This window comes from Heptranchias perlo, chromosome 23 (assembly GCF_035084215.1).
Source record: "Heptranchias perlo isolate sHepPer1 chromosome 23, sHepPer1.hap1, whole genome shotgun sequence".
Lineage (NCBI taxonomy): Eukaryota > Metazoa > Chordata > Chondrichthyes > Hexanchiformes > Hexanchidae > Heptranchias > Heptranchias perlo.
Window position 1 is genome coordinate 30,826,914 of NC_090347.1, and position 27,620 is coordinate 30,854,533.

General features: G+C 41.9%; 1 protein-coding gene across 1 annotated transcript in view; it reads right to left on the reverse strand.

Annotated features, from left to right (window-relative positions):
* tbcd (tubulin folding cofactor D) overlaps window positions 1-27,620 on the reverse strand; it is a 259,910-nt gene that overhangs the window by 138,873 nt on the left and 93,417 nt on the right. Inside the window, exon 14 of the mRNA XM_068004296.1 lies at window positions 5,169-5,325. Within this exon, the coding sequence (XP_067860397.1) occupies window positions 5,169-5,325 (157 nt within the window). The remainder of the gene's footprint in view (window positions 1-5,168; window positions 5,326-27,620) is intronic.

Consider the following 27,620-nt stretch of genomic DNA (forward strand, 5'->3'; position numbering starts at 1 on the left):
TCCTGCTAGGCAGAAGCCAGTCTGGAGCTCGTCTGAAGACAGAAGAGGCCCTTCTGGTAAGACTACAACTTTCCTTTGTGAGAACAGGAGCAAGAAGTGCTCCTCCAGGCCCCACAAGGAAAGTCACAGCCTCCCCTGCCTCAGACTCAACCCCTTCCTTCCCACCAGACCATTCTAAACCCCCCCCCCCCCCGCCACTTACCTGGAAAGCATCCAATCTTCGCCAGCCAGCAGTCACTTTGAGTCCTTTTCACGCCCACTTCAGGTAAGAAATGGACCAGCGGCATTTATATGAGGCCCAGAAGTTAAAATAACCTGGGGCTGAAATTTAAGCCAGAGAGCGCATTTTGCACTTGACCTGCTCCTGACCCACCCATAACCCGCTCCGGGTTAAAATAGCCCCCAAGAGTCAGTCGAGCAGTTGAAGGCTGTAAAGGGAGCAAACCACTGTCCTGAGCTGTAGGACAAGGTACAGAGAGTTTGTGCTTTTAAATTGAGTTAGACAACCCAACATAGTGGGCTAGTACTCGTGTTCTTTATCTTTTTTTAAAAAAAACAGTATGCAAACAGAATTTGTATCGATTGCATCAAGCGATTCTCATCAATCTCATTGCTCTGTGTATTTTATCGACTGTGGAAAAAGCAGCTTACAATTCGGAACCAACTTCAACTCACCTAGTGTTAACTTGGTCTGCCTCTGGAGAAATTGAAGGAGTAAATTTGCATAAGAGACGGAAATCCAGGCCACATCAAAAAGGAGTTTCAATGTTCCACTACCCCACAAGTAGCTATAGTGCAGTGGGAGTCAACTTCCATAAAAGGTCGGCACTCAGACTGCATAGGGAGTGACTTACACCATTGTAGAAGATATCTACAGAAGACCCGAATTTGTAATATTAACATACCTTCTACTGCCAATGCTACCCTTATCCAAACTTTAACATCTATAGAACTGGATTTCTCCAATGCTCTCCTTTCTGGCCTCCCATTCTCCAAAAACTAAAACTTGTTCAAAATTCAACTGTCTGTGTCCTGTCCCTAACTAAGTCTTGCTCACCCATTGTCGCTGACCTAAAATGGCTCAAGTTTCCCAACTCATTGGATTTAAAATCCTTGTCTTCACCTTCAAATCTCACCCTTGGGCGTGCTCCATGCTATCTCTGCAACACCCTCCAGTCTTACGACCACTCCTACAAGGAAAGTCGCAGCCTTTCAAGCCTCAGACTCCCCCTTCCCTCTCGCGAGGCCCTCCCGAAATCCCCTCCTACATCGTTCAGTTTTCTCGCCTTCTCTGCATCCCCAACACTGAGAGAAAGCCTTAAGCCAGCTGGGTTCTACTCGCCGAGATTCTCTCCTTGAAGCCTTCTGCCTCTGCATTTTTAAAAACCTACCTTCTTGACCAAGCCTTTGGTCACATTTCTTAACTCTTTCACCATGATTTGTTGTCCATTCCTTTACTCCTTTTAGCTATTTTCTTTCTTCCCCCCTTCTGTAAAACATCTTGGGACAATTTCTAAGTTAAAGATGCAGTAAATGCAAGTTGTTGTTTCAGCCAATATAGTCAGTGACCTTTTTTAATGTTTTGCTAAGCACAGGAAACTAAATTGGAGTTCAAGTTACAAATATGCCAACAGCCCTCCAAGGTTTTGTGGATCCTATTGACACTATGATTACACAAGGCTAATTTTATTGATAAACTGAACAGCTTATATAGTCAGCTGTAACTTGGTTATGTTGGGGGCCACATTCTGCATAGTTTTCAGGATTTGAAGTTCAGTATATTGTATTTATAATTGTACAAACATATAAATTCACTGTCTTAAATATCTGGGTATTTATGCTTCTGCAGCACTTGAAAGCTATACGGGAAAAACAGCTGCAGGCAATGTTACTCCACTGCAAAACTACTTCTTGAAAATGGTCTCCTCTGTAACTGATCTTACCAGTTTGGGTAGTGACTAGGATCCCAGCCTAAAATTTTATCTTTTACTTTACTGACAGCCCAGTCCCCTTGTTCTTCCTGGGCCACACACCACCTGCAGCCAAGACTGGAGGTAACCGGATTCCAAGCCTCCACCCATGCCACTAGGAGACACGTAACGAAGTCTGAGGTTAACTCACCCTCAAGTTTTTCCTCCCACCATGGTGTGTTACCTACCCTCCGCCCAGCGATTCCCTACCTACTGCAGCAGAGCTAAGATCAGCAAGTCAACTGCATAGAGAATGAAGCCCACATCCCCCAACTCATACCATTATCACACCAATGCCTCAAATAGTTTTGCCTTGGCACTTTGCCAGGTGAAAAATTATGATTCTGATGACAACTCAGAGTGCAATAATGTCCAGGAGTGCTGACGAGGGCAGTTAACTGGTTGCTAATCCAGCCACCAATATATTCTGCACTGCTTCTGAAACTGCCCCTGCATGAAACTTACCTAATACCAGGATCAATTTGCAGCATAGAAACCCAACCCACTTGTATATCAGTCGGACACTGGATTCTTGCCAAATGTACTATTTGCATTGAGGAGTTTTAAAAAAATGTTCACTTTCAGAACACAACTTTAACCTAAACATTCATATTCTATTGTTATGACTCATTTCAGTGTAGTTTTGTGTTTGGCACTTATAATGTATTATCTTTGCAAGACTGTTACGGCATTGTTCAAAGAGAAGCAGTTAATCATCTTCCAACAATTCACGCCCAGAAGAGAGCTGTCAAACACGTTCAATTTAACAATGAAGCAAAGTTGCACATAGTGTGCAATGAAGTTTCATCATTTTTAAACAGCCCTGAGCAACAACAATCAGCACATTTAATAAAAAAAACCGGCAGGCAATTTTACCTCTGATCAGAAGCAATAATTACTCCACCGGTCAATTAAGAATTCTAGAAAGCCATGGCCAATTTCAGCCACCGACTGGTAATTAAAAGACCGTATCCCTTTTACTACCGTCACAGAACACAAGTGAATGATATGGAGCTCTATCATATCCCCTGTGGATTACAGCTGTTGCCAATTGTCCAGTCAGCTAGTCTAGAGAAGTGACAATAGTCAGTTCTAATTTTCAATTGTACACACACACGCTTATGAGGCACCATCTTCACATATTAAAGGCCTGAAGGTATACCGAATGAAAGCATGCCGCTTGCATGCAAACAGTGGGACAAATAAATCAGATCAGCAGCCAGGAGAGTTAGAAAAGTATTGCACACAGAAGCACCTTTAATATTCAAGTACATTTTATCAACCGATAGAGGACACTTGAATGGTCTACTTCAATAAATTACTCCTTGTAGCAGCAGGATTGTAGGTATGTATTTAAAGCTTGAAAAGCACTTTTATACTTCAGTGGGCACTGAGTCTTGGAGAATGACCTCTGAGCACCACTGTCTCACATTTACATGCTACAATGCAACTGGCTTCCATGAAGATCAGCCTCCACATCAGAATCCCCCTAATTCTATTCATGCATGACTGGCTGTGACAATTTGGCTATTACACATGAGCAAAATAATGATGCTGTGATGTTATATTTCTATTGCTTAGGTCTTCAAAGACAGTGCCATCTTTTGTTTGGTTGAAGCAGAATACTTCAAGCATCTAATGACTCATACTTAGGCTTCAGTGAGTTGAACCAACTGAGAATATTCAAAATTCAGATGATAATTCAGCTTCCGACCATGCCAGAGTTGGCGCGGATGCTCATTAACTCGTGTACACAATTGGTAGAAGTATTCAATTCATGAGGGATACCTAATCCATGTACTTTTAATAGGCAGACAAAGTCACATTAGGACTAGTTTCTGATAAACACTTATACCTATTGGTATATAATTGAAAACTATTTCACCAATTCTTTTTTCAGTCACCATGAAGAATTAGTTTCTGTTATCAACTCAGAGCTGAAGCAGAACTCAAGGGATCACGCTGTAGGTTAAGGATACTATCTGACATGAGGGCTGTAGAATTCAGTCCAAAACTCTAATTTAGTAAAATAAGTCTTCACATTTTTAATCTTCATTCACATAAATCAACTTGTTTTAAGTGTTAAGTCTACGTCGAGAAGTTCGACCTCAAGAAGACTTTTTTTGGTTTTATTTGCAACATGTTCTAAGTTGAAAACCAAATTATTGCATGTCTCGCCAGGTAAATATTGAAGTAAGGGCATCTAGAATGTATGCAAATACTTTTCACTCTTAAAAAAAAACTTAAAGTATTGTATTTTTTTAAAATAGAAATTTAACATTCAGCTGGTTGATATAGTTGGTTTGATACTGGCCATCCACCTGTGAGACCTGAGGTGAAGGGAACTTATTGCTAGCAGAAGAGCCTAAGTGAAATGATTTTGAGAAATCTCAATCCAGTTTTGTGGGCTTGGGTCCATAGCATACAACTACCCATAATCGGCTTGCTTACTTAGAGAGACGACAGGATAACTGGTATGAAAAAGAAAAAATGTCACGCTGCTACATTATGAGTACACTTCTGAGGCCGGAGCAGAGGCATATGTTGGAGCGAAGTAGAGGGACGTTTCCTCTGCATCTAGCCCTGCTATATCTGATGCCCAAAACGGGAAAAAAAATTCTTCATCACTAACATCACTAAAGTTGAGATGCAGAATAACAATATTTTAAGGTTTTTAGTGTCAGGTTCACCACACAAATATTGGTGCAACAGAAAATGTCCAATAATCTCTTTCAACTGCAACACAATAGCTCTGCTGAAGCATCCAGTGGATCTATTAGCATGAGGCTCTTATTGTTTTGAATGGTATTGGCATCTTTACTGGTCCTTCATAACAACCTCAGAATTCCAAACACAAAGTTTAGGACGAAGTCAAGGTGGGAAGGTAAAATTAAATGACACTGAGTGAAATAACAATCTAAATATCTGAAACTATTTGTAGGGTTTCATCTTAATTTGATATTAGAGTGACTGGAACTTATCATATGTTCAAAACAATTGAACTTCTCAAGACTTGATTTTAAATAGATACCTTCCAGTTATCCTACAGTCTCCCTGAGTAAGAGTGCTATCTAAATGCAAATAGTTGCTGTACTTTTATGCCATGGTCCCAGACCCATGAAAGTGGACTGGGATTGCTCCATTTCACTTACCAGGTCATTTGTAACGATAAGGATAAAGATTTTAAAATACTCTTACCTTGCTATCTGATTAACAAATGGTTTCATTTCCTGAGGATCATAAGCACGAGCAAAGGCCCAGCAGACATAGCAAGCTGCATCTCTCACGTTCGATCCCACACTACAAGCACCACGCTTTTCATCAAAAGTCAATGCTTTGAGGATTACAGGTACAACTGTGAAAGAGAAGAGAACGTTAAAAAAAAATCTATAATTTGTTCCCAAATCAATGAATAAATTTCTACAGTTCTAAGAACTGTCCAATGCTTTCCTTTGTTAACTTGGGATATTCCTGCCTGGTTTTTTATTTCTTGCCATTTTCTCCATTGGCTTTTCTTCCCTCCCGAAGGCACCAACTCCACACTGTGGCACAGCTCTACAAATACCTTCTTGGGGTGGGGGAGCCATATTCACATATCCACCCGACATCTTCACGAGAGCACTTTCATCGGGGTCAGTGGATAACCATCAGGAACGTGAATTCTGGATACGTTTCCCCTGACTAGACCAAAGGTGCTGAGGCCCACTGTAAATATCCTATTGCCTCTCCGGCTGAGGTCAACTATATCATCATGGTTCGGAGATCTGAATCAGGAACCTTCCCAATCCATTTGGTTCATTCCTTTTTACAAGAGTTTCTCAATATGAATTCCTTCCTTCAACCAGTAGATTGAATAAGGGCCTGGAATGCAGATTTTTCGACAACTACTACTACATAGAAATTACATAATTGAAACAAAGAGTTTGGTCTAACCAGGCCAAGTTGGTGTTTGTCCTCCACATGAGCAATAGTCCTAATCACATGTGCCCATGTTATTCCCATGTTATTCCCATGTCCTTCCCCCTCTCCTTCAATCACATTTCTAACTTATTCTTAAATGTTGACATGGTCTCCACCAACTCAGATAGTGTGTTCCGCCCCCTCACAGCCTTCTGTGTAAAATAAAAGTACCTACTGCTCTCTTTCCTAAATTTAATCTTATAGCTAGATCCCTTTATTCGAGACCTCTCAATCACTGGAAGCAGTCTGTTTCTATCTACCCTGCCCCATTCATTCATGATTTTAAACATCTCTATCAAATCACCCTATAATCTCCTCTGTTCTAATAAAAAGAGCCTCAATTTTACAAGTCTTTCTTCATATTTGAATTTCCACATACCAGGGAGCATCCTAGTGAATCTATGGTGTACCCTCACTATTGCCTCAAGTGCAGAACCTAAAACTATACACAGTACTCCAAATGTGGTCTTAGATTCACACTACATCTCAACTTTTATATTTATGCCTCTTGCCATGAACTGCAGTTTCTCATTAGCTTTTTTGAATTATTGCCTTATCCTCTTGAGATGCTGCTTTTAATGTCTTGTGAACCTGAACCTCTAAATTCCTCTGCTCTTACACTTCACCCAACCTTCCCAAATTTATAGTATAATTAATACTTTTGTTTTACCAAAATGTGCCACCTCACACTTTTTGATATTGAATTCCATCCGCCACTTTTTTTTGCACATCTTATCGATATCTCCTTACAGGCTCCTTAGACTTATTTGCTGTGCATCCTATTTTAGTTCCATATTCTCTAATTTTTAATCATACCTATATGCCACATATGCCCTTTATTAAGTTCCCTGTGATCAGCCAGGTTGATACCAGGTTCAGTCAGCTGCTGTGTCCCACTCCAACTCAGGCTCACAACTCAACCGAATATTTAGTAAATTCCACTATTACTCAAAGGTGGAATGTGAACTCTGGCTATTGCGCTATGCCCTAACTCTCTCCTTATGCTATAATTTAATCTTGAATAAGATGCTAATTTCTCATCCAGTTGATGTCACTGAATTATCTTTATCAGCTAAGTTTTTGTTCATTCTTATCCCTGTTTGCCATAAAGATTAGCCTCAAAGTAGGATTCAATCAGTAGTACCGTTCTGCATTATCTGAAGGCTGATTAGCAGCTGGTAGATCATCCAGCTTCAAATACAACATTAACCAGTTGCAGACAGATTTTGCTTCATACATAATCTGTGTGCGAACTTATTTTAAAAATGGACAACAATAAAATCCTTATGCAGAGAAAATTGATATGCCAATATGCTGAGCCCTGCAGAGTCCAGATTATGTACTATAACAAATGAAGACTGGAAGCTTAATGTCACTGCTGACTAACTTAGAACAATTGTAAACAATTTTACAACACCAAGTTATAGTCCAGCAATTTTATTTGAAATTCACAAGCTTTCGGAGGCTTCCTCCTTCCTCAGGTGAATGTGGAAATGAAATCCTCGAACCTCTCGCATTTATAAATCACAGAACCATTTATAAATCGCATTTATAAATCCTCGAACCTCTCGCATTTATAAATTACAGCCACCCAACCTCAAACAGACCATCGTCTGCAGCAAATTACCTAGCTTTCAGGAGAATAGCGTCCACGACACCACACAACCCTGCCACGGTAACCTCTGCAAGACATGCCAGATCATCGACACAGATACCACCATCACACGAGAGGATACCACCCACCAGGTGCATGGTTCATACTCCTGTGACTCGGCCAACGTTGTCTACCTCAGACGTTGCAGGAAAGGATGCCCCAGAGCATGGTACATTGGCGAGACCATGCAGACGCTGCGACAACGGATGAACAGACACCGCGCAACAATCGCCAGACAGGAGGGTTCCCTCCCAGTCGGGGAACACTTCAGCAGTCAAGGACATTCAGCCACCGACCTTCGGGTAAGCGTACTCCAAGGCGGCCTTCGAGACACACGACAACGCAAAATCGTCGAGCAGAAATTGATAGCCAAGATCCGCACCCATGAGGACGGCCTCAACCGGGATCTTGGGTTCATGTCACGCTACACGTTACCCCATCAGCGAACAAATGTTATCTGTCTTTAATATAACGGGTCATTTGCTGTCTTTTCCATGTTTCTGCCTCTCTATCTCTGTTTTTTTTTGGTGGTTTGTATATTCGGAGACCTTGTAGGTAACACCTGTCTGTCTGCACACTGATTGCCTTGGCAACGGGCAGTTGGAAAGAATGTCTGTAATCACCAGGTGTTGTTCTGTGATTTATAAATGCGAGAGGTTCGAGGATTTCATTTCCACATTCACCTGAGGAAGGAGGAAGCCTCCGAAAGCTTGTGAATTTCAAATAAAATTGCTGGACTATAACTTGGTGTTGTAAAATTGTTTACAATTGTCAACCCCAGTCCATCACCGGCATCTCCACATCATAACTTAGAACAAGCACAGTGCTTCAAGTTGCTCTTTATGCCAAAGTTAAAATTCACATCAGTGCAATATAGGAATCTGTTTCTCTCCAGAGATTGCAGTACTCCACAATAACTAACAGGAAATAGGGAAAGGCCATATCTTTTTCACTAGGGGGAAAAAAGTAGGTTTCGATGAGGAATTATTTAATTAAAAGGAATTTTAGAGGTACGGGACAATAGCATACAACAACAGCTCAGTGTTCTACCACCAGGCAATTTCTGACTCAGGTGGAAAACCCAGAGGTGAAGGTGCTACCCTGGAGGTAGTGATAGGAGAAAAAAAAATCATAGGGGGACAGAGGCGAACACTTGCATACCTCCCACTAGCCCGGGTGTGTGTTTCAGGTGAGAAACGCCTCCAGCAACGCCTCAAATTTAAAGTTCTCAACCTTGTGTTCAAATCCCTCCATGGCCTCGCCCCTCCCTATCCCAGTAACCTCCTCCAGCCCCTCAACCCTCTGCGAACTCTGCGTTCCTCCAATTCTGGCCTCTTGTGCATCCCTGATTTCCTTCGTCCCTCCATTGGCGGCTGTGCTTCAGTTGTCTAGGCCCCAATTCCCTCCCTAAACCTCTCTACCTCTCCTCCTTTAAGATGCTCCTTAAAACCTACCTCTTTAACCAAGCTTTTGGTCACCTATCCTATTATCTCCTTATGCGGCTCGGTGACAAATTTTGTCTGATAACGCTCTTGTGAAGCACTTTGGGACGTTTTACTACGTTAAAGGCGCTATATAAATGCAAGCTGTTGTTGTTATTGTTGTTGTTAACATTGCCTGAGTGAAGAGTCCCACATGCGGGGGAAATAATTTGTGAAGCTTTACTGCAAATGTTCCATGCAGACTTACAAACACAAAATAAATGTAGATAAATTTACAATGCAAAGTAAAAATAAAATAAATTGCAACTTCGCATTGACAAAGCCAGGGCATAGTTTAGCAGAGATGTGCACATGACCAATTTGAAGTTAAATTCATTTTCATGGAAGGTGGATTTGACTGACCGACCAAACCAAGTTCAAACATTTATACCACTATGTTAGACTTGGAAAGTAGTTTTTTGACAACATGGTTATCCATGAGCATTTCTGCTTTGGTCACATTGTGGAAAAAAATTGAAGTAAATGGATCAGTTGGAATTCAGTCCAAGGCAACTGAATAACTTTAAACATCAGTGCTAATGATATCAAAGTATCTAGCTTTAAAGAGTTACTGAGCCAGTACGGTGAAAGATCTGAATTAATATCGAAGGGTGCTATTATCATTGCTTCAACAGCTAGGTTATCTGCTTATGTTAATTTTGCTCCCTCACTGTTGGTCTCAGTATGTACTCCAACTAGTTCCTAATTAGGTTATCAGTACTAAATGCTTGCACAGTAATACTTAAAGAATGGAAAAAATTGGACTATTAAAAAAAACATTTTGAAAAGCAGCAGTAACTGATGGTACATTCAGCTTTTAAAGTATGTTGAATTAAAAAGTCTAAAATGGCAGTTATTCATGCTGCTTTTTTTCAAAAAGGAACCCAATCAAAATTGGTTAATACATAATTAACCTTCCCAATTTCAGATCTACACCCTAAAGGAGTATGGAACTTTCTTCACATCAATTCAACCTTAGTGCTGATTCTTTTCTTAACTGGATTTTCAGCAAATCTGTGCAGATAAAGCATGGGACCAAATCACATGTGTAATGCTGGTACTGTAATGGATTGTAAAGAGCAGCATTGTAATTTGCCTCACTGGCTTCCAATTCTAATAGCAAAATACACCCATGGTGTTTGTCATCGAATTAAAAGATTTTTGGATTAAAAATGATTACAAAATCCAAGGATCATCTTATTTTGAGCGATTCACTTTATAACTGTACAAGTACTTCATCAACACGGTACTAAACAGACTCAATTGAGGATATGCCAAATGTAAGAATGACAACCAGTCTTTCCCTTTAATGTGCCATCCTCTGTGAACCATCTTCAGCTTTCAAGAGAAATTGTCGTAATTCAAAAGACCAGAAAAATGAGAGATGGTACATTTTAGGAACATAGGAACAGGAGTAGGCCATTCAGCCCCTCGTGCCTGCTCTGCCATTTGATAAGATCATGGCTGATCTGTGATCTAGCTCCATATACCTTAATACCTTTGGTTGCCAAAAAGCTATCTATCTCAGATTTAAATTTAGCAATTGAGCTAGTATCAATTGCCGTTTGCGGAAGAGAGTTCCAAACTTCTACAACCCTTAGTGTGTAGAAATATTTTCTAATCTCACTCCTGAAAGGTCTGGTTCTAATTTTTAGACTGTGCCCCCTACTCCTAGAATCCCCAACCAGCGGAAATAGTTTCTCTCTATCCACCCTATCCGTTCCCTTTAATATCTTATAAACTTTGATCAGATCACCGCTTCACCTTCGAAACTCCAGAGAATACAACCCCAATTTGTGTAATCTCTCCTCGTAACTTAACCCTTGAAGTCATTATGGGGGTGGTGGAGCTGGATTGGGGGTGGGGGGGGTGGAGAAAGAGGGTAAATTCACTCATCCTGCATTCCCAGCAGAGTTTCATTGAAAGGCTCAGGGGATATGGATGTAATATTGTAGCAACAAATTCAGACGACTTCTCTCTGAGTGCAGCTCACTGCTGGAACTTTATCCTGATATTCAAAAGTGAAAAAAATTAAAGGAGTACTCCTGTACATTTCATTTTTAAGTAAGGATATACTGTACACTGAACTCACTGGAGAGCACTTCAAAAATATTTTTATTGTTCCAAGTTGTTTTATATTTTAACAGGCAGCTTGCCAATGATAGAAGACTTATTGACTGGTGTTAATAGAATCACTGTCATTTTTTTTATTAATTCATGGGACGTGGACGTCGCTGGCAAGGCCAGCATTTATTGCCCATCCCTAGTTGCCTTTGAGAAGGTGGTGGTGAGCCACCTTCTTGAAACGCTGCAGTCCGTGTGGTGAAGGTACTCCCACAGTGCTGTCAGATAGGGAGTTCCAGGATTTTGACCTAGTGACGATGGAGGAATGGCAATATATTTCCAAGTCAGGATGGTGTGTGACTTGGAGGGGAATGTGCAGGTGGTGGTGTTCCCGTGCACCTGCTGCCCTTGTCCTTCTAGGTGGTAGCGGTCACGGGTTTGGGAGGTCAAAGAAGCCTTGGCAAGTTGCTGCAGTGCATCTTGTAGATGGTACACACTGCAGCCATGGTGCGCCAGTGGTGGAGGGAATGAATGTTTAAGATGGTGGATGGGCCTAGGATACAGCCCTGAGGAACTCCTGCAGAAATGTCCTGGGGCTGAGATGATTGGCCTCCAACAACCACTACCATCTTTCTTTGTGCTAGGTATGACTCTAGCCACTGGAGAGTCTTCCCCCTGACTCCCATTGATTTCAATTTTACTAGGGCTCCTTGGTGCCACACTCAGTCAAATGCTGCCTTGATATCAAAGGCAGTCACTCTCACCTCACCTCTGAAATTCAGCTCTTTTGTCCATGTTTGCACCAAGGCTGTAATGAGGTTTGGAGCTGAGCGATCCTTGTGGAACCCAAACAGAGCATCGGTAAACAAGTTATTGGTGAGTAAGTGCCGCTTGATAGCACTGTCGACAACACCTTCCATCACTTTGCTGATGATTGAGAGTAGACTGATGGAGTAGTAATTGGCCGTATTGGATTTGTCCTGCTTTTTGACAGGACATACCTGGGCAATTTTCTACATTGTCGGGTAGATGCCAGCGTTGTACCTGTACTGGAAAAGCTTGGCTAGAGGTGCGGTAGTTCTGGAGCACAAGTCTTCAGCACTACAGCTGGGATGTTGTCGGGGCCCATAGCCTTTGCTGTATTCAGTGCACTTAGCCGTTTCTTGATATCATGTGAAGTGAATCGAATTGGCTGAAGACTGGCTTCTGTGATGGTGGGGAATGCGGGAGGAGGCAGAGATGGATCATCCACTCGGCACTTCTGGCTGAAGATGGTTGCAAATGCTGCAGCCTTGTCTTTTGCACTCACGTGCTGGGCTCCGCCATCATTGAGGATGGGGAAGTTCACGGAGCCTCCTCCTCCCGTTAGTTGTTTAATTGTCCACCACCATTCACAACTAGATGTGGCAGGACTGCAGAACTTTGATCTGATCCATTGGTTGTGGGATCACTTAGCTCTGTCTATAGTATGCTGCTTCCGCTGTTCAGCATGCATGCAGTCCTGAGTTGTAGCTTCACCATGTTGGCACCTCATTTGGTGCTGCTCCTGGTATGCTCTTCTACACTCCTCATTGAACCAGGGTTGATCCCCTGGCTTGTTGGTAATGGTAGAGTGAGGAATATGCCGGGCCATGAGGTTACAGATTGTGGTGGAATACAATTCTGCTGCTGCTGATGGCCCACGGCACCTCATGGATGCCGAGTTTTGAGCTGCTGGATCTGTTCTGAATAAATCCCATTTAGCACTGTGGCAGTGCCACACAACACAATGGACGGTGTCCTCAGTGTGAAGACAGAACTTCGTCTCCACAAGGACTGTGCGGTGGTCACTCCTACCAATACTGTCATGGACAGATGCATCTGCAACAGGTAGATTGCTGAGGATGAGGTCAATTAAAAAACAATGCTCCTTCAAACCTTAAGTATTTCACATACAACACAGGAAGTAGCTAAAGTTCTCAATACAAATGTGCAGCAGTGCTATCTATGATCAACTTTTCATTTTCAAGTTCAGCATTAGGTTTGCTCTGTTATGAGAAATTTGCTGGATGAAATAAATTTGGTGTTTCCTTTCAAATATTGTTCAAATTATAATAACTATTAATAATCTGACAATAGCAGATATAAAACCCTCTTTTTAAATTAATTAAGGTGTAGTTTGGCTAATTATTCTTTGGTTATCACAGGGTACGGTAGCATAGTGGTTATGTTACTGGACTAATAATCCAGGGTCATGTGTTCAAATCCCGCCAGGGCAGCTGGGGAATTTAAATTCAATTAATTAAATAAAAATCTGGAATTAAAAGACTTGTATCAATAATGGTGGCCATGAAACAACCGGATTGTCATAAAAACCCATCTGGTTCACTAATGCCCTTTACGGAAGGAAACCTGCCATCCTTACCCGGTCTGGCCTATATGTGACTCCAGACCCACAGCAATGTGGCTGATTCTTAATTGCCCTCTGAAATGGCCTAGCAAGCCACTCAGTTGTAAAATCTCGCTAAAAAAAGTCACAATAAGAATAAAACCGGATGGACCACCCAGCATCGGACCACGAGGCACCGGACATGACAAAGGCAAACCAAGCCCAGTCGATCCTGCAAAGACCTCCTCAATAACATCTGGGGACTTGTGCCAAAATTGGGAGAGCTGTCCCACAGACTAGTCAAGCAACAGCCTGACATATCCATACTCACAGAATCATACCTTTCAGCCAACGTCCCAGACTCTTCCATGACCATCCCTGGGTATGTCCTGTCCCACCGGCAGGACAGACCCACCAGAGGTGGCGGTACAGTGATATACAGTCAGGAGGGAGTAGCCCTGGGAGTCCTCAACATTGACTCTGGACCCCATGAAATCTCATGGCATCAGGTCAAACATGGGCAAGGAAACCTCCTGCTGATTACCACCTGCCGCACTCCCTCAGCTGATGAATCAGTCCTCCTCCATGTTGAACACCACTTGGAGGAAGCACTTAAGGGTAGCAAGGGCACAGAATGTACTCTGGGTGGGGGACTTCAATGTCCATCACCAAGAGTGGCTCGGTAGCACCACTACTGACCGAGCTGGCCGAGTCCTAAAGGACATAGCTGCTAGACTGGGCCTGTGGCAGGTGGTGAGCGAACCAACACGAGGAGAAAAACTCACTTGACCTCGTCCTCAACAATCTACCTGTCGCAAATGCATCTGTCCATGACAGTATTAGTAGGAGTGACCACCGCACAGTCCTCGTGGAGATGAAGTCCCGTCTTCACACTGAGGACACCATCCAACGTGTTGTGTGGCACCACCACTGTGCTAAATGGGATAGATTCAGAACAGATCTAGCAGCTCAAAACTGGGCATCCATGAGGCGCTGTGGGCCAGCAGCAGCAGAATTGTATTCCAGCACAATCTGTAACCTCATGGCCCGGCATATTCCTCACTCTACCATTATCAACAAGCTAGGGGATCAACCCTGGTTCAATGAGGAGTGTAGAAGAGCATACCAGGAGCAGCACCAGACGTACCTAAAAATGAGGTGCCAACCTGGTGAAGCTACAACTCAGGACTACATGCATGCTAAACAGCGGAAGCAACATGCTATAGACAGAGCTAAGCGATTCCACAACCAACGGATCAGATCAAAGCTCTGCAGTCCTGCCACATCCTGCCACAGGGAGGAGGAGGCTCTGTAAACATCCCCATCCTCAATGGTGGCGGAATCCAGCACATGAGTGCAAAAGACAAGGCTGAAACGTTTGCAACCATCTTCAGCCAGAAGTGCCGAGTGGATGATCCATCTCGGCCGCCTCCCGATATCCCCAGTATCACAGAAGTCAGTCTTCAGCCAATTCGATTCACTCCACGTGATATCAAGAAACGGTTGAGTGCACTGGATACAGCAAAGGTTACGAGCCCCGACAACATTCCGGCTGTAGCGCTGAAGACTTGTGCTCCAGAACTAGCTGCGCCTCTAGCCAAGCTGTTACAGTACAGCTACAACACTGGCATCTACCCGACAATGTGGAAAATTGCCCAGGTATGTCCTGTCCACAAAAAGCAGGACAAATCCAATCCGGCCAATTACCGCCCCGTCAGTCTACTCTCAATTCATCAGCAAAGTGATGGAAGGTGTCGTCGACAGTGCTATCAAGCGGCACTTATTCACCAATAACCTGCTCACCGATGCTCAGTTTGGGTTCCGCCAAGACCACTCGGCTCCAGACCTCATTACAGCCTTGGTCCAAACATGGACAAAAGAGCTGAATTCCAGAGGTGAGGTGAGAGTGACTGCCCTTGACATCAAGGCAGTATTTGACCGAGTGTGGCACCAAGGAGCCCTAGTAAAATTGAAATCAATGGGAATCAGGGGGAAAACTCTCCAGTGGCTAGAGTCATACCTAGCACAAAGGAAGATGGTAGTGGTTGTTGGTGGCCAATCATCTCAGCCCCAGGACATTGCTGCAGGAGTTCCTCAAGGCAGTATCCTAGGCCCAACCATCTTCAGCTGCTTCATCAATGACCTTCCCTCCATCATAAAGGTCAGAAATGAGGATGTTCGCTGATAATTACACAGTGTTTAGTTCCATTCGCAACCCCTCAGATAATGAAGCAGTCCGAGCCCGCATGCAGCAAGACCTGGACAACATCCAGGCTTGGGCTCATAAGTGGCAAGTAACATTCACGCCAGACAAGTGCCAGGCAATGACCATCTCCAACAAGACAGAGTCTAACCACCTCCCCTTGACATTCAACGGCATTACCATCGCCGAATCCCCCACCATCAACATCCTGGGGGTCACCATTGACCAGAAACTTAACTGGACCAGCCATATAAATACTGTGGCTTCAAGAGCAGGTCAGAGGCTGGGTATTCTGTGGCGAGTGACTCACCTCCTGACTCCACAAAGCCTTTCCATCATCTACAAGGCACAAGTCAGGAGTGTGATGGAATACTTTCCACTTGCCTGGATGAGTGCAGCTCCAAAAAACACTCCAGAAGCTCGACACCATCCAGGACAAAGCAGCCCGCTTGATTGGTAACCCATCCACCACCCTAAACATTGACTCCATTCACCACCGGCACACTGTGGCTGCAGTGTGTACCATCCACAGGATGCACTGCAGCAATTCGCCAAGGCTTCTTCGACAGCACCTCCCAAACCCGCGACCTCTACCACCTAGAAGGACAAGAGCAGCAGGTACATGGGAACAACACCACCTGCACCTTCCCCTCCAAGCCACACACCATCCCGACTTGGAAATATATCACCGTTCCTTCATCGTCGTTGGGTCAAAATCCTGGAACTCCCTTCCTAACAGCCCTGTGGGAGAACCTTCACCACACGGACTGCTGCGGTTCAAGAAGGCAGCTCACCACCACCTTCTCAAGGGCAATTGGGATGGGCAATAAATGCTGGCCTCGCCAGCGATGCCCACATCCCATGAACGAATAAAAAAAATGTACATTCAATTTGTAGCATACAGTGCACAAGGCAATAATACTTGAGTGAGATTTACTGAGTGACTGGTATTGTGGACAATTCTGAGGATGAAATCTAAGTGGGTTTCAATTCCATCAATAAATTCAAAATTTCTAAATAGCCAAACTTCAAAATGTTCTAATGTAACAGTTTGAACAACCCATTTCACACAGTTTTAACCCAAATGTTAATTTGCTTAATCTGTTTGGTCCTGAATGATGTTAGTATGACAAATAGATCTCTCTCAAAATAACAATATTTTGCAGTAACAGCAATTATATTAACCATTCCACTTTATTGCTTCAACTCCATGGAAACCTTGTTGAAATGGCAGTTCAACTTCATTAAAAGCATATGACTACAGTGTTCTGTCTGTTACTAATAAGTCCAATGCTTTGGGACACAGAAATAAAGCAAAAATATGATCGAGTCTTTCAAAATTACTCAACAAGCCCAATGCCAATAATATGTACCAAAGAATGAAAGGATACTCGTTTACAGTCGCATTCCTTTACACAGCGAATGTCCAAACTCAGTTAGGAAAGTAGGAGGCGGCAGAGAATGGCAGACAGGTACTTTCCAACAGAGAAGGAGGAAACAAAACCATTTTTTTTTTAATTCTCAGAATTAAACTATTTTCTTTAAACCGTTGACAAATTATTCCCTCAGGCTACTCTCACACTTTGCGTCTGTGATCAAGATGCACAGAGGCAAGGAGGTTATGATGGAGCTGTATAAAACACTGGTTAGGCCACAGCTGGAGTACTGTGTGCAGTTCTGGTCGCCACACTACAGGAAGGATGTGATCGCTTTGGAGAGGGTGCAGAGGAGATTCACCAGGATGTTACCAGGGCTGGAGCGCTTCAGCTATGAAGAGAGACTGGGAAGATTGGGTTTGTTTTCCTTGGAGCAGAGGAGGCTGAGGGGGGACATGATTGAGGTGTACAAAATTATGAGGGGCACAGATAGGATGGATACTAAGGAGCTTTTTCCCTTCGTTGAGGGTTCTATAACAAGGGGACATAGATTCAAGGTAAAAGGCGGGAGGTTTAGAGGGGATTTGAGAAAGAACTTTTTCACCCAGAGGGTGGTTGGAGTCTGGAACTCACTGCCTGAAAGGGTTGTGGAGGCAGGAACCCTCACAACATTCAAGAAGCATTTGGATGAGCACTTGAAATGCCATAGCATACAAGGCTACGGACCAAATGCTGGAATATGGGATTAGAGTAGACAGGGCTGATGGCCGGCGCGGACACGATGAGCCGAAGGGCCTCTATCCGTGCTGTATGACTCTATGACTCTATGACTAGTAGTCTCTTTTCTCATCCATGGGATTGTGAAGTAAAAAAACAAGCTAACACTGGTGGCACGCTTTAGACCATCAGGTCAGCTTAAGAAGTCAGATAATTTGCTCTAGGAAGAGATAGGAAGGAAATGTGAGAACAGGAAAGTAACTAAGGAACATAGGCTCAAACTAGAGGAGGGGCACTTTTAGGACTGATACCAGGAAATTGTTCTTAACACAAGTGATCAATATATGGAATAAACTTCCAAATAGAGTAATGAAGGCAAAAACCCAGGAATCATTTAAGAAACAACTGGATGCCACAATGAGTTAACGTTAGAATCCCACTGGATAGATAAATCAAGATGGGCCAAATTGCCTCTCATCCATAAATTTCTTTTAACCGTAAGCAATTTGACGGGATCTAAAGGCAAAAATAGTTTTAAAAGTTAAATTAAGTGAGGAAGGAAAGGATTAAACACAGCAAATAAGATAAACAGGGAAAGTACTCAAAACAACAAATGCTTTGACACACAAATATACATGTGATTCCTATGTTGCTTATTTTCAAAATAATGCAATTGTATGCAGAAAGGAAGTAATCTATCAAGTTTCCTGAAATTCTGGTTTTAATTTTAGTAACTAAGGTAACCATTTCTGTACAAAGGCAGACTGTTCTCTGAGCACAATTCAACTTCCTACTGGTTGCCAACAAACCCATCTTCGAACACTGCCTTTTTACCACAGTCTGAGATAGACAGCTGTAATATGGATTCCAGGCAGCAGCACCCTGATAATGCCACCTGGTTGGAACTCCAGTCATCCTCCCCAGGAGAAATCTCTGATCATGTGTGGATTCATGCATTGATAGGATTTTCCCAGCAGATCAAATTTAAATGCATAGAGACAACAGATTCTGCACTATCTAACCATCTAAGTTAACCAGGTAGACTTAGAGTCCAGGCGATCAAATGGAATCCCTGAGCATATTTTAAACCCAGTTTGACACTGCACTGAAATTGCTCTCTATACAGTGTCAAACTGAAGCGATGCAAGACTATGCTCTCTAGGGAGTCTAACACCACTTCTTCAGAGTTAGGAAACTGCTTTGAGGTGACGTTTAGGTTGTAGTTTAAATGTCCCCTAAAATAAATAATTGTCAAGTCACAGAAAGGTTGGAATAAGCGCTCATGGTGCTTTTAAAATACAGAGGTCATACTAGCATTCGTAACTGGATAGATGGACAGCCCCATAATATACATTTCCTTACCAGATGCACATTTTTCAATCAGTGACAGGATCAATGAGTCACTTTAATTAATTGCTGTTTAATCTTTTGCCTAATTTTTCTGTTTTGTCTCACACTGAAGGAAAACAAACAACGTTGGGCTTTTTTTGACTATCTTAACATGAGGGAATATGTGCATCTATACAGTCAATTGGATTTTCTTAAGACTGCCCTGAATAAACCAGTGACATCCAGTGGATAGTAGGAACGAGCTTCTATTGGACAGAAATCTGGGCCTCTAATTAACCTTTTTATCACACAATGTGAAACATCTACATCACATAGGAATGCTGAAGTTACCTCTAAGCAGCCCCATGCTGTCCTTTATTAGTGAAATTTAGCAAATGGTATGAAGTTTAGTACTCACTGCACTCACCTATATAACAATATCTACTGCAATTCAAAGTACTTCATTGTAGGTAAAGCACTATAAGATGCAATCAAGAGACGTGATAAGGTGCCAGAAAAATCTTTTTTTTTGCAAAAAGCGAGAAATGAACTATGTAACCTCTATACAAAAAATTCTTGACCAATACATTGTTCAGACATTGGTATATCAAAGGTTGCTAACCAAACAAGACAAATAGCTAGCTGAATGGGAATATTTCCTTATTTTTATCCATTCCACTTCACAAATGAGAACAAGATGATATTTCTTTTTCAATGAGGAAACATATGGTAGCAGTAAATTTTTGGCACCATGATAGTCTGAGACAAATTGAACATAAAATTTTAGCCCTAAATTCTGGTTTGCCTTATTTCAATGTCAAGCAATAATCCTAGGATCTTAAAAGAAGTGGCTGCAGAGATAGTAGATGCATTGGTATTAATTTTCCAAAATTCCATAGATTCTGGAAGGGTCCCATCAGATTGGAAAATAGCAAATGTAAGTCCTCTATTCAAGAAAGGAGGGAGACAGAAAGCAGGTAACTACAGGCCAGTTAGCTTAACATCTGTCATAGGGAAAATGCTAGAATCAATTATTGAGTTTACAGCAGGGCACTTAGAAAATCTCAACGCAATCAGGCAGCGTCAACACGGCTTTGTGAGAGAGAAATCACGTTCGACTAATTTATTAGCATTCTTTGAGGAAGTAACAAGCAACGTGGATAAAGGGGATTCTGTGGATGTGGTGGACTTGGATTTCCAGAAGGCTTTTGACAAGGTGCCACATCAAAGGCTACTATACAAAATAAGAGCTCATGGTGTATGGGGTAACATATTAACATGGATAAAGGATTGGTTAGCTAACAGGAAACAGAGAGTAGGCATAAATGGGTCATTTTCAGGTTGGCAAGATGTAACAAGTGGAGTGCCACAGGGATCAGTGCTTGGGCCTCAACTATTTAAAATCTATATCAATGACTTGGATGAAGGGACCGAATGTATGGTTGCTAAATTTGCTGATGACACAAAGGTAGGTAGGAAAGTAAGTTGCGAAGAGGCCATAAGGAGTCTGCAAAGGGATATAGACAGGTTAAGTGAGTGGGCAAATATTTGGCAGATGGAGTATAATGTGGGAAAATGTGAACTTGTCCACTTTGGTAGGAGGAATAGAAAAGCAGTACATTATTTAAATAGAGAGAGATTGCAGAACTCTGAAGTACATAGGGATCTGGGTGTCCTAGTGCATGAATCACAAAAAGTTAGTATGCAGATACAGCAAGTGATTAGGAAGGCAAATGGAATGTTGTCATTTATTGCAAGGGGAATGGAATATAAAAGTAGAGATGTTTTGCTATAGTTATACAGGACATTGGTGAGACCACATCTAGAATACTGTTGCAGTTGTGGTCTCCTTATTTAAGAAAGGACATAATTGCTTTGGAGGTGGTTTAGAGAAAGTTCACTTGACTGATTCCTGGGATGAGGGAGTTATCTTATGAGGAATGGTTGGACAAGTTGGACCTGTATACACTGGAGTTTAGAAGAATGAGAGGTGATCTTATTGAAACATATAAGATCCTGAGGGGACTAGAAGGGGTAGATGCTGAGAGGATGTTTCCCCTTGTGGGAGAGACTAGAACTAGGAGCCACAGTTTAAAAATAAGGGGACTCCCATTTAAGACAGAGATGAAGAGAAATTTTTTCTCTGAGGGTTGGAGTCTGTGGAACTCCCTTCCTCAGAGAGCGGTGGAGGCAGGATCATTGAATATTTTTAAGGCTGAGTTAAATAGATTCCTGATTAACAAGGGAATCAAAGGTTATAGTAGGTGGACAGGAAAGTAGGGTTGAGGTCACAATCAGATCAGCCATGATCTTATCAAATGGCAGAGCAGATTCAAGGCGCCGAATGGCCTACTCCTGATCTTAATTCGTATATTCATATGTAGAAGATGGAATTACCACCAGACCATGATCTCAAAAATGGACAGGAGCAAGAAGTATTGCAATCAAAAGTAAAAGTTAAAAAAAACTTACGATCACTTTTAGAAGCCTGGATGCCATAGTTATTAACTAACTGAAATTTCTCCCATAGGTTTTTCTACTTATAGCAACCAGTGGACTCTTAGAGGGCTGGGTGAATTGGTAAATATTGCAAATATCCAGATAATGTATTTGTTGCCTTGCAGATTAACAGATCATCAATTGCTTTGACTCATTTTTATTAGACTTGCGAGTCTCAGGTCTTGAGCAGAAAGTGATAACCCTAAAATAAACTTGCTGGATTCGCCAAGATTAGCAGTCAAAGACCTGATTCTTTTTAAACTGGATCTTCCTGGAGGCTGGCCTTACCCAATCAGGCAAGTTCATTCTGAGGTTTCTATCATCTGCACAAGGCCAACATAACTGGTGGTACCAACACATTAATAAATCAATAATACAGCTATGGTTCCTGATAATCTTGGCAGTCTTTTGTATGGAAAAGTTTCTATGAGATTTATCTCTAGATAGGCAATTTGGATTGTAGATAAAGAATCCACTTGTATGGTTGGACCTGCTTCTGCTTTGCATTTACCATGCGTCCTGTACTCTACGAGATGTTGAGCAGAACAAAGAGCTGCGTTGTTTTCCTTCCTGGATGCCAATCCAGAGCAGATTCCCTCAACCAGTTATTCCTAACCCATTACCAATCTGTACTCAGTAATTAGTGTAGAAGGGAAGAAATACACTAGACCATGGCTATCCAAACTGTGGTCCCAAAGCATTGGCAATTTGGCCCCGAAGACTCAGGAAACTCAGTTCTTTCTTATTTGTTGGTTTGTGCTGTTTGAATCTTTAAGACCTGGAAGTTTTAAAAGGTGCTTTTAGCGCTGTGATCTTATGGATGGATAAATCTAAAATCAGAATTCCCAGATCTGTTAGTATAAGCAACCTGAGATATATGTAAATTAATGCAAATTAATGCAACATGGATTTAAACTTAAAAAATGTAGCCCTCAAGGCTCCTTACCACTGCCCACAAAGACAAAATCTTGGACATCCCCGGAACATACCACACACAAAAAGACAAAGTCAGACGTAGCACAATGGTGCAGAAAGAAACCATGAAAAATTGGAGATGGAGGCATAAACATACTAATTTTACTGACAAATTAGCAAGTTGTTTTCTTTCTGCAGGTATGTTCTTAAGCCAAAAAATGAAATAACCATGCAGTTCATGAGAACCGCCAGCAGGGCTGTGTTGTACAAAGAGAAAAAAAGCAGGAGCACAAAGGTGATCTGAAAGTTACGCAGAAAATTTAGAGAGGAAGGCCTTAAGTAAATAATTGAAACAGGGGAACTTCAGAGGGAAAATTGAAAATGTAAATGAACAGAAACATGTTAATCCCATTCAATATTGCCTGACTATAAAACTATTTCATACACCTGACCTCTCATAACATAATGTATATGAATATACCTGAAATCTGATTTCAAAAAATATAAACTATATTAAGTACAAGAATATAAAAACCACATCTGCAAAAAAGTAACATTGGAGAGAAGGTGTATAGGAATCAAAAGGAGGATCCAGCACCAATAACCCTGCTAGAGCAACACATCCAAAAATAAGTTCTAGGATTTCTCAAATTTGGTAACTGTCAGCATTGATAAGATTAAACTCCAGAAGAGACCAGAATTCAATTAAAAGGAATATACAATGTTGTCCAACAAGTCACTTTCACTATTGGCCAGCCCTTAATTTTGAATAATTCATATTATGCAAAAAGAGGCACCTGAAATTTCCATGTGGCGTTTCCAGCGGGAGATCAGCAAAACCCTGGAACAACAGTTTAAATAGCCATTTCTCCCAGGCTTCCGCCAAAGTTACAGAGGGAGATTGGGAGCAGCCAGCAGAAATTGTTTATTTTTGCCCCACCAATTTTCTGCTATCTCTTTCCCTCTCAAAGTGTTGTCTCCTTGTCTGGTTAATGCTCCATAGGCAACAGGCACTCTCTGACATCTTGTGTAAGCAGCCATCTTCATTTGTGGGACTTAAACAATGAGTACCACTGGGTTATTTGATCACTAAGAAAAACAGCCAAGCCCTACCTTGTCCTCACCTGCATCCACACTGTAAGGGTAGTTGCATGGCAATCAGAAGCACTCACCTCATCCAATTTTTACCTTTCGAGCCTTGCAGAAAGTACTTATTTTCCATTATTAGATTAATCTACCCAAGCACAATTTTTTTTCACAAGACTTCTTTACTGATACTATTAGAAAGGGTGGGGTAATTTAACTCACCGTGAGTACTTTCTGTGCCATTCCTATGGTTATTCATAAACCTTTGTAATTTATCTATTCTTTTAGCTTCAGGTATGTTTGAGGTCTCTTATAAATGAACAAATAAATATAATTCTACGAAGACAAAGCTACCATTTAATAAATTTCATTTGCGTCTAAGTAATAACATGCTGCAGGTGTGGCAAAACTCCATCAAACTCTCTAACCTCCTAAGTTAAGTTAGATAATTGAGTATCTGATGAGCAATCACTGCCATTCTGTTTAGATATTTAAGTCAACTGTTACCTCCTTTAGGTGTGTCAGTTTTAAACAGTCAGCTATTGTGTGCTTTAATACACGCTGTAAAAGTTATCATGGTTTTAAAAGTACTAAATAAAGTTAAACTGAAAATGACTTACCGCACTAGAACATCAGATCTGTTGGGTTGTTAAAATAAAGTGAAATTTGTTCCAAATACATCAAAAAGCTGATTATCACTGTTATGGTTGTAAGCTATAATTCCAGGTTGACAAATATGCAAATCTACAAGCCACACTTCTATTTAGCTGTTTTATTCAAGACCTGTGGCTGCAGAGGCAAAAAGAAAGCCAGTCTAACCCAAACCACAGACGAGGAAAGGTGTGTGAAGAACAGCACAAGGAGGAAAGAAAGGAGTATGTTCGAAAAAATGTCACATACTGTTTGAATTCAGAGTGTGTTAAGTGACGAGCTGGATGCTTGATTAAGGACACCATAATGTCACAACGATATTGCAACCTCCCACTGCATTCAATAGAAGATTATGTGGGAGAAGAATAACTAAACTATTACATCTTTATGGTAAGTTTGAAAAGCAATGATATACTTCATTCTACTGTCTTGCCAAACTGAGGAAAAGCTGAGGACTGATTAACTAATCTTTGGGCCTTCAATTTTCTAGCCTATCCTCAATATTTCAGGGCAGTACACATACTACTATAATGAGGAAAACATTCCCAGGGAGACTGTCAGTTTTCAATATCGTGGTCTGGATTTTCGTTGGCAAAACTGCAGTTTAAAAGCATATGGAAGAGTAAAGTTGCACGTTTTAGCTTACTACCAGATACTGCACAGGGCAGGCCATTTTTGGTTTCATTTGTGCATCTTTCTACAACTTTCCCAGGACAGTGATATTTTGGTTGCCTGGACTCAGAAGAACTTTTCACTGAAGCTGCAACCATTTAAAGTGTGTCCTTGAGAATTTAAATTTTGGAGTGGGGAAATAGATTTCTCTACAAGAATCCTTCTCTTTCTCTGCTATGAAGAGAAGGTGGATGAAGAAATGGGAGAGGCTAGACTGGATGAACTTAGAATAAGGCATCGCAGAAGCTGTTTCCAACATGCCAACACCCACTCTACTGGGTTTTCATGCCCAAGACATATCACTTAGGATTCTCTGCCTATTAGTGCCTCAAAATGTCGTGTTCTGTCCACTCCCAGAGAACTACTGGAGAGTTACGCCAGCTGCAGGATGACAAAGAACCCACTGCATTGAGTTTTTAGCTACTGGATCTTTCCAGGCAGCCTTGGGTAACCTTTGTCACTTAGTCAGTCAGCAGCTCATCACTGTATAAAGAAGGTCACTGATAATCTATTCAGGCAGACCTCCCAAATTATTATTTTTCCAATGCAGCTGGCAAATCAAAACAAGCAAGCAATGCAATTCTACAACTAGCAGAGTCCCCACAGGTTCAGGGAGCAACTGACTGCAGAATGAAGCCTTGAAGGCCCCCATGACAACCCCTTCAACTTCATTAATAGGAAAGAATTTTATTTGATTAAGCTCCAGATAGCATCTGATGCCAATCAACTTATCTTCCACATGAATGCCTGCTAACCACGAAGCTGTCATGATTATGTTATGTGACAATCCACCATACCAGCCTTGATGAATTAAGACCATGCACCTGAGTGGGTGACAGGTAACCAGAGATATCCCCTGTAGTCACGGATGATAAGCTTTGTATGGCAACTGCAGTCGGCGGGTGGGGGGGGGGGATAAATAAAACAAGGCAAGACCCATTGAACTATGATTGCTGTAACAGAGCAGAGCATCAGCATATTGAAAAGCAGCTCAGTCATAGCCCATCTATACATTTTGAACTTTCAGATAAAGCTGAAACCAACTGTGCTGTACCCTCTTCCTGCTTGTACCAACCTCTTCTTGGCAGCTCACCTCCAACTTCCCCATCTCCCACTGCCTCTCCTGTATGTCTTGCAGGGCTGTAAGTGGTCCAGCTATCGCACATATACAGTAAGGATGTTATAACTATCACCCTGTAAACCTTAAGTTTTGTTGCCAGATTAATGCCCCTTTTATCCCATAACCTCACAATGAGCCTTCCAAAAGCACTACTAGCTTTAAAGAATCTGTGTTTCATCTAATCATCTGGGAGTGCATCACATGACATGGTGCTTCCTAGGTAGGTGAACCTATCCACTGCAAACAGTGTGTGCCCTTTGATAGTAATATTGGGTAGCACATAAGGTTTTTCAGGGACATGCTGGTATATAACTTCCATCTTCTTCGGACTGATAGTGAGGCCAAATTTCTTACAAGCATCTGAGAAATGGGCCATGATGACATGGAGGTCCTCTTCTGTGTGGGCAACAAGGGCACAATCAACAAACAAGAGCTCCCGAACAAGTTCTTCAAAGGTCCCGAACAAGTTCTTCAAAGGTCTTAGTTTTGGACTGCAGGTGACAGAGATGGTACAAATTGCAATCCATCCTGAAGCAAATATACACTCCTTTATCCAAGTTCCTGAAGACATAAGTAAGCATAGAAGCAAACAAGGTACTAAAACACAACCCTGTTTGACTACAATGGGGACAGGGAAGGGGTTGGAAACTTTACCATTTTCCATGATTCTGGCCATCATCAGAAAATCCTAGGTTGCCTCAAAGATAATGAAAATTCTATGGTGGCACAAGATTCCAGAAACTGAGGTTCTAAGAAGAGCAAATATGCCATGTACAGATGCAATGATAGTAAAGCCCATAAGATGGGCTGGTCATCTAGTCCAAAGGCCTGATACTGGTCTACCCAAGAAGGTATTTTACGATGAGCTGAAGCTTGGTAAACACTGTTGCAATAGTCAGTTTTAAAAGATATAAGGATTGCCTAAAGACCAATCTAAAAAATGTGGCCTCTCAACTGACACGTGGAAGCACGATGTTTGTGACGGGAAAAAGTGGCAAAAGATGATTCTCATTGACACGAGAAAGCATGAAGCAAGTCATATCCAGCTAACTGAAGAAAAGGGAGCCCAAAGAAAATCAAGAAAAGATCAGCCCTCAGGTCAATCTGACATCTGATGTCCTGGGCTTGGGAAAACATTTCTCATGAAAATTGGACTTTTCAGTCATAAGAGAACCCACAATCAGTATTGAATTGGCAATGAATTATAGGTTGTCGTCATTGACAATGATGGACAAACCATCAACACCAAGAGCTGCAATGCTTCCTCCTCCCATTGGATTTCCTTAGGTTGTGAGCAACTTTTTCCTTTACAAGAATAAAACACAGTGCTAAAAGAAACTGATTGACAATTGCACTTTTTTCACCCAGGTGTGTCCACCCATTTCATGATTAGAATGCCTGCAGGTACGGACTCCCTTTAATCACCTCGCCTTTAAGTCTAGTACAACCACCTTGCGGCAGGCAAAGAGTGTGTTATGGAATTAATTAAGGTGCACTGGTTGTTCCAGAGGATTCTTGTGAAAAGTGCAGTTTTGCTTGCACCCAGTTATTGTCA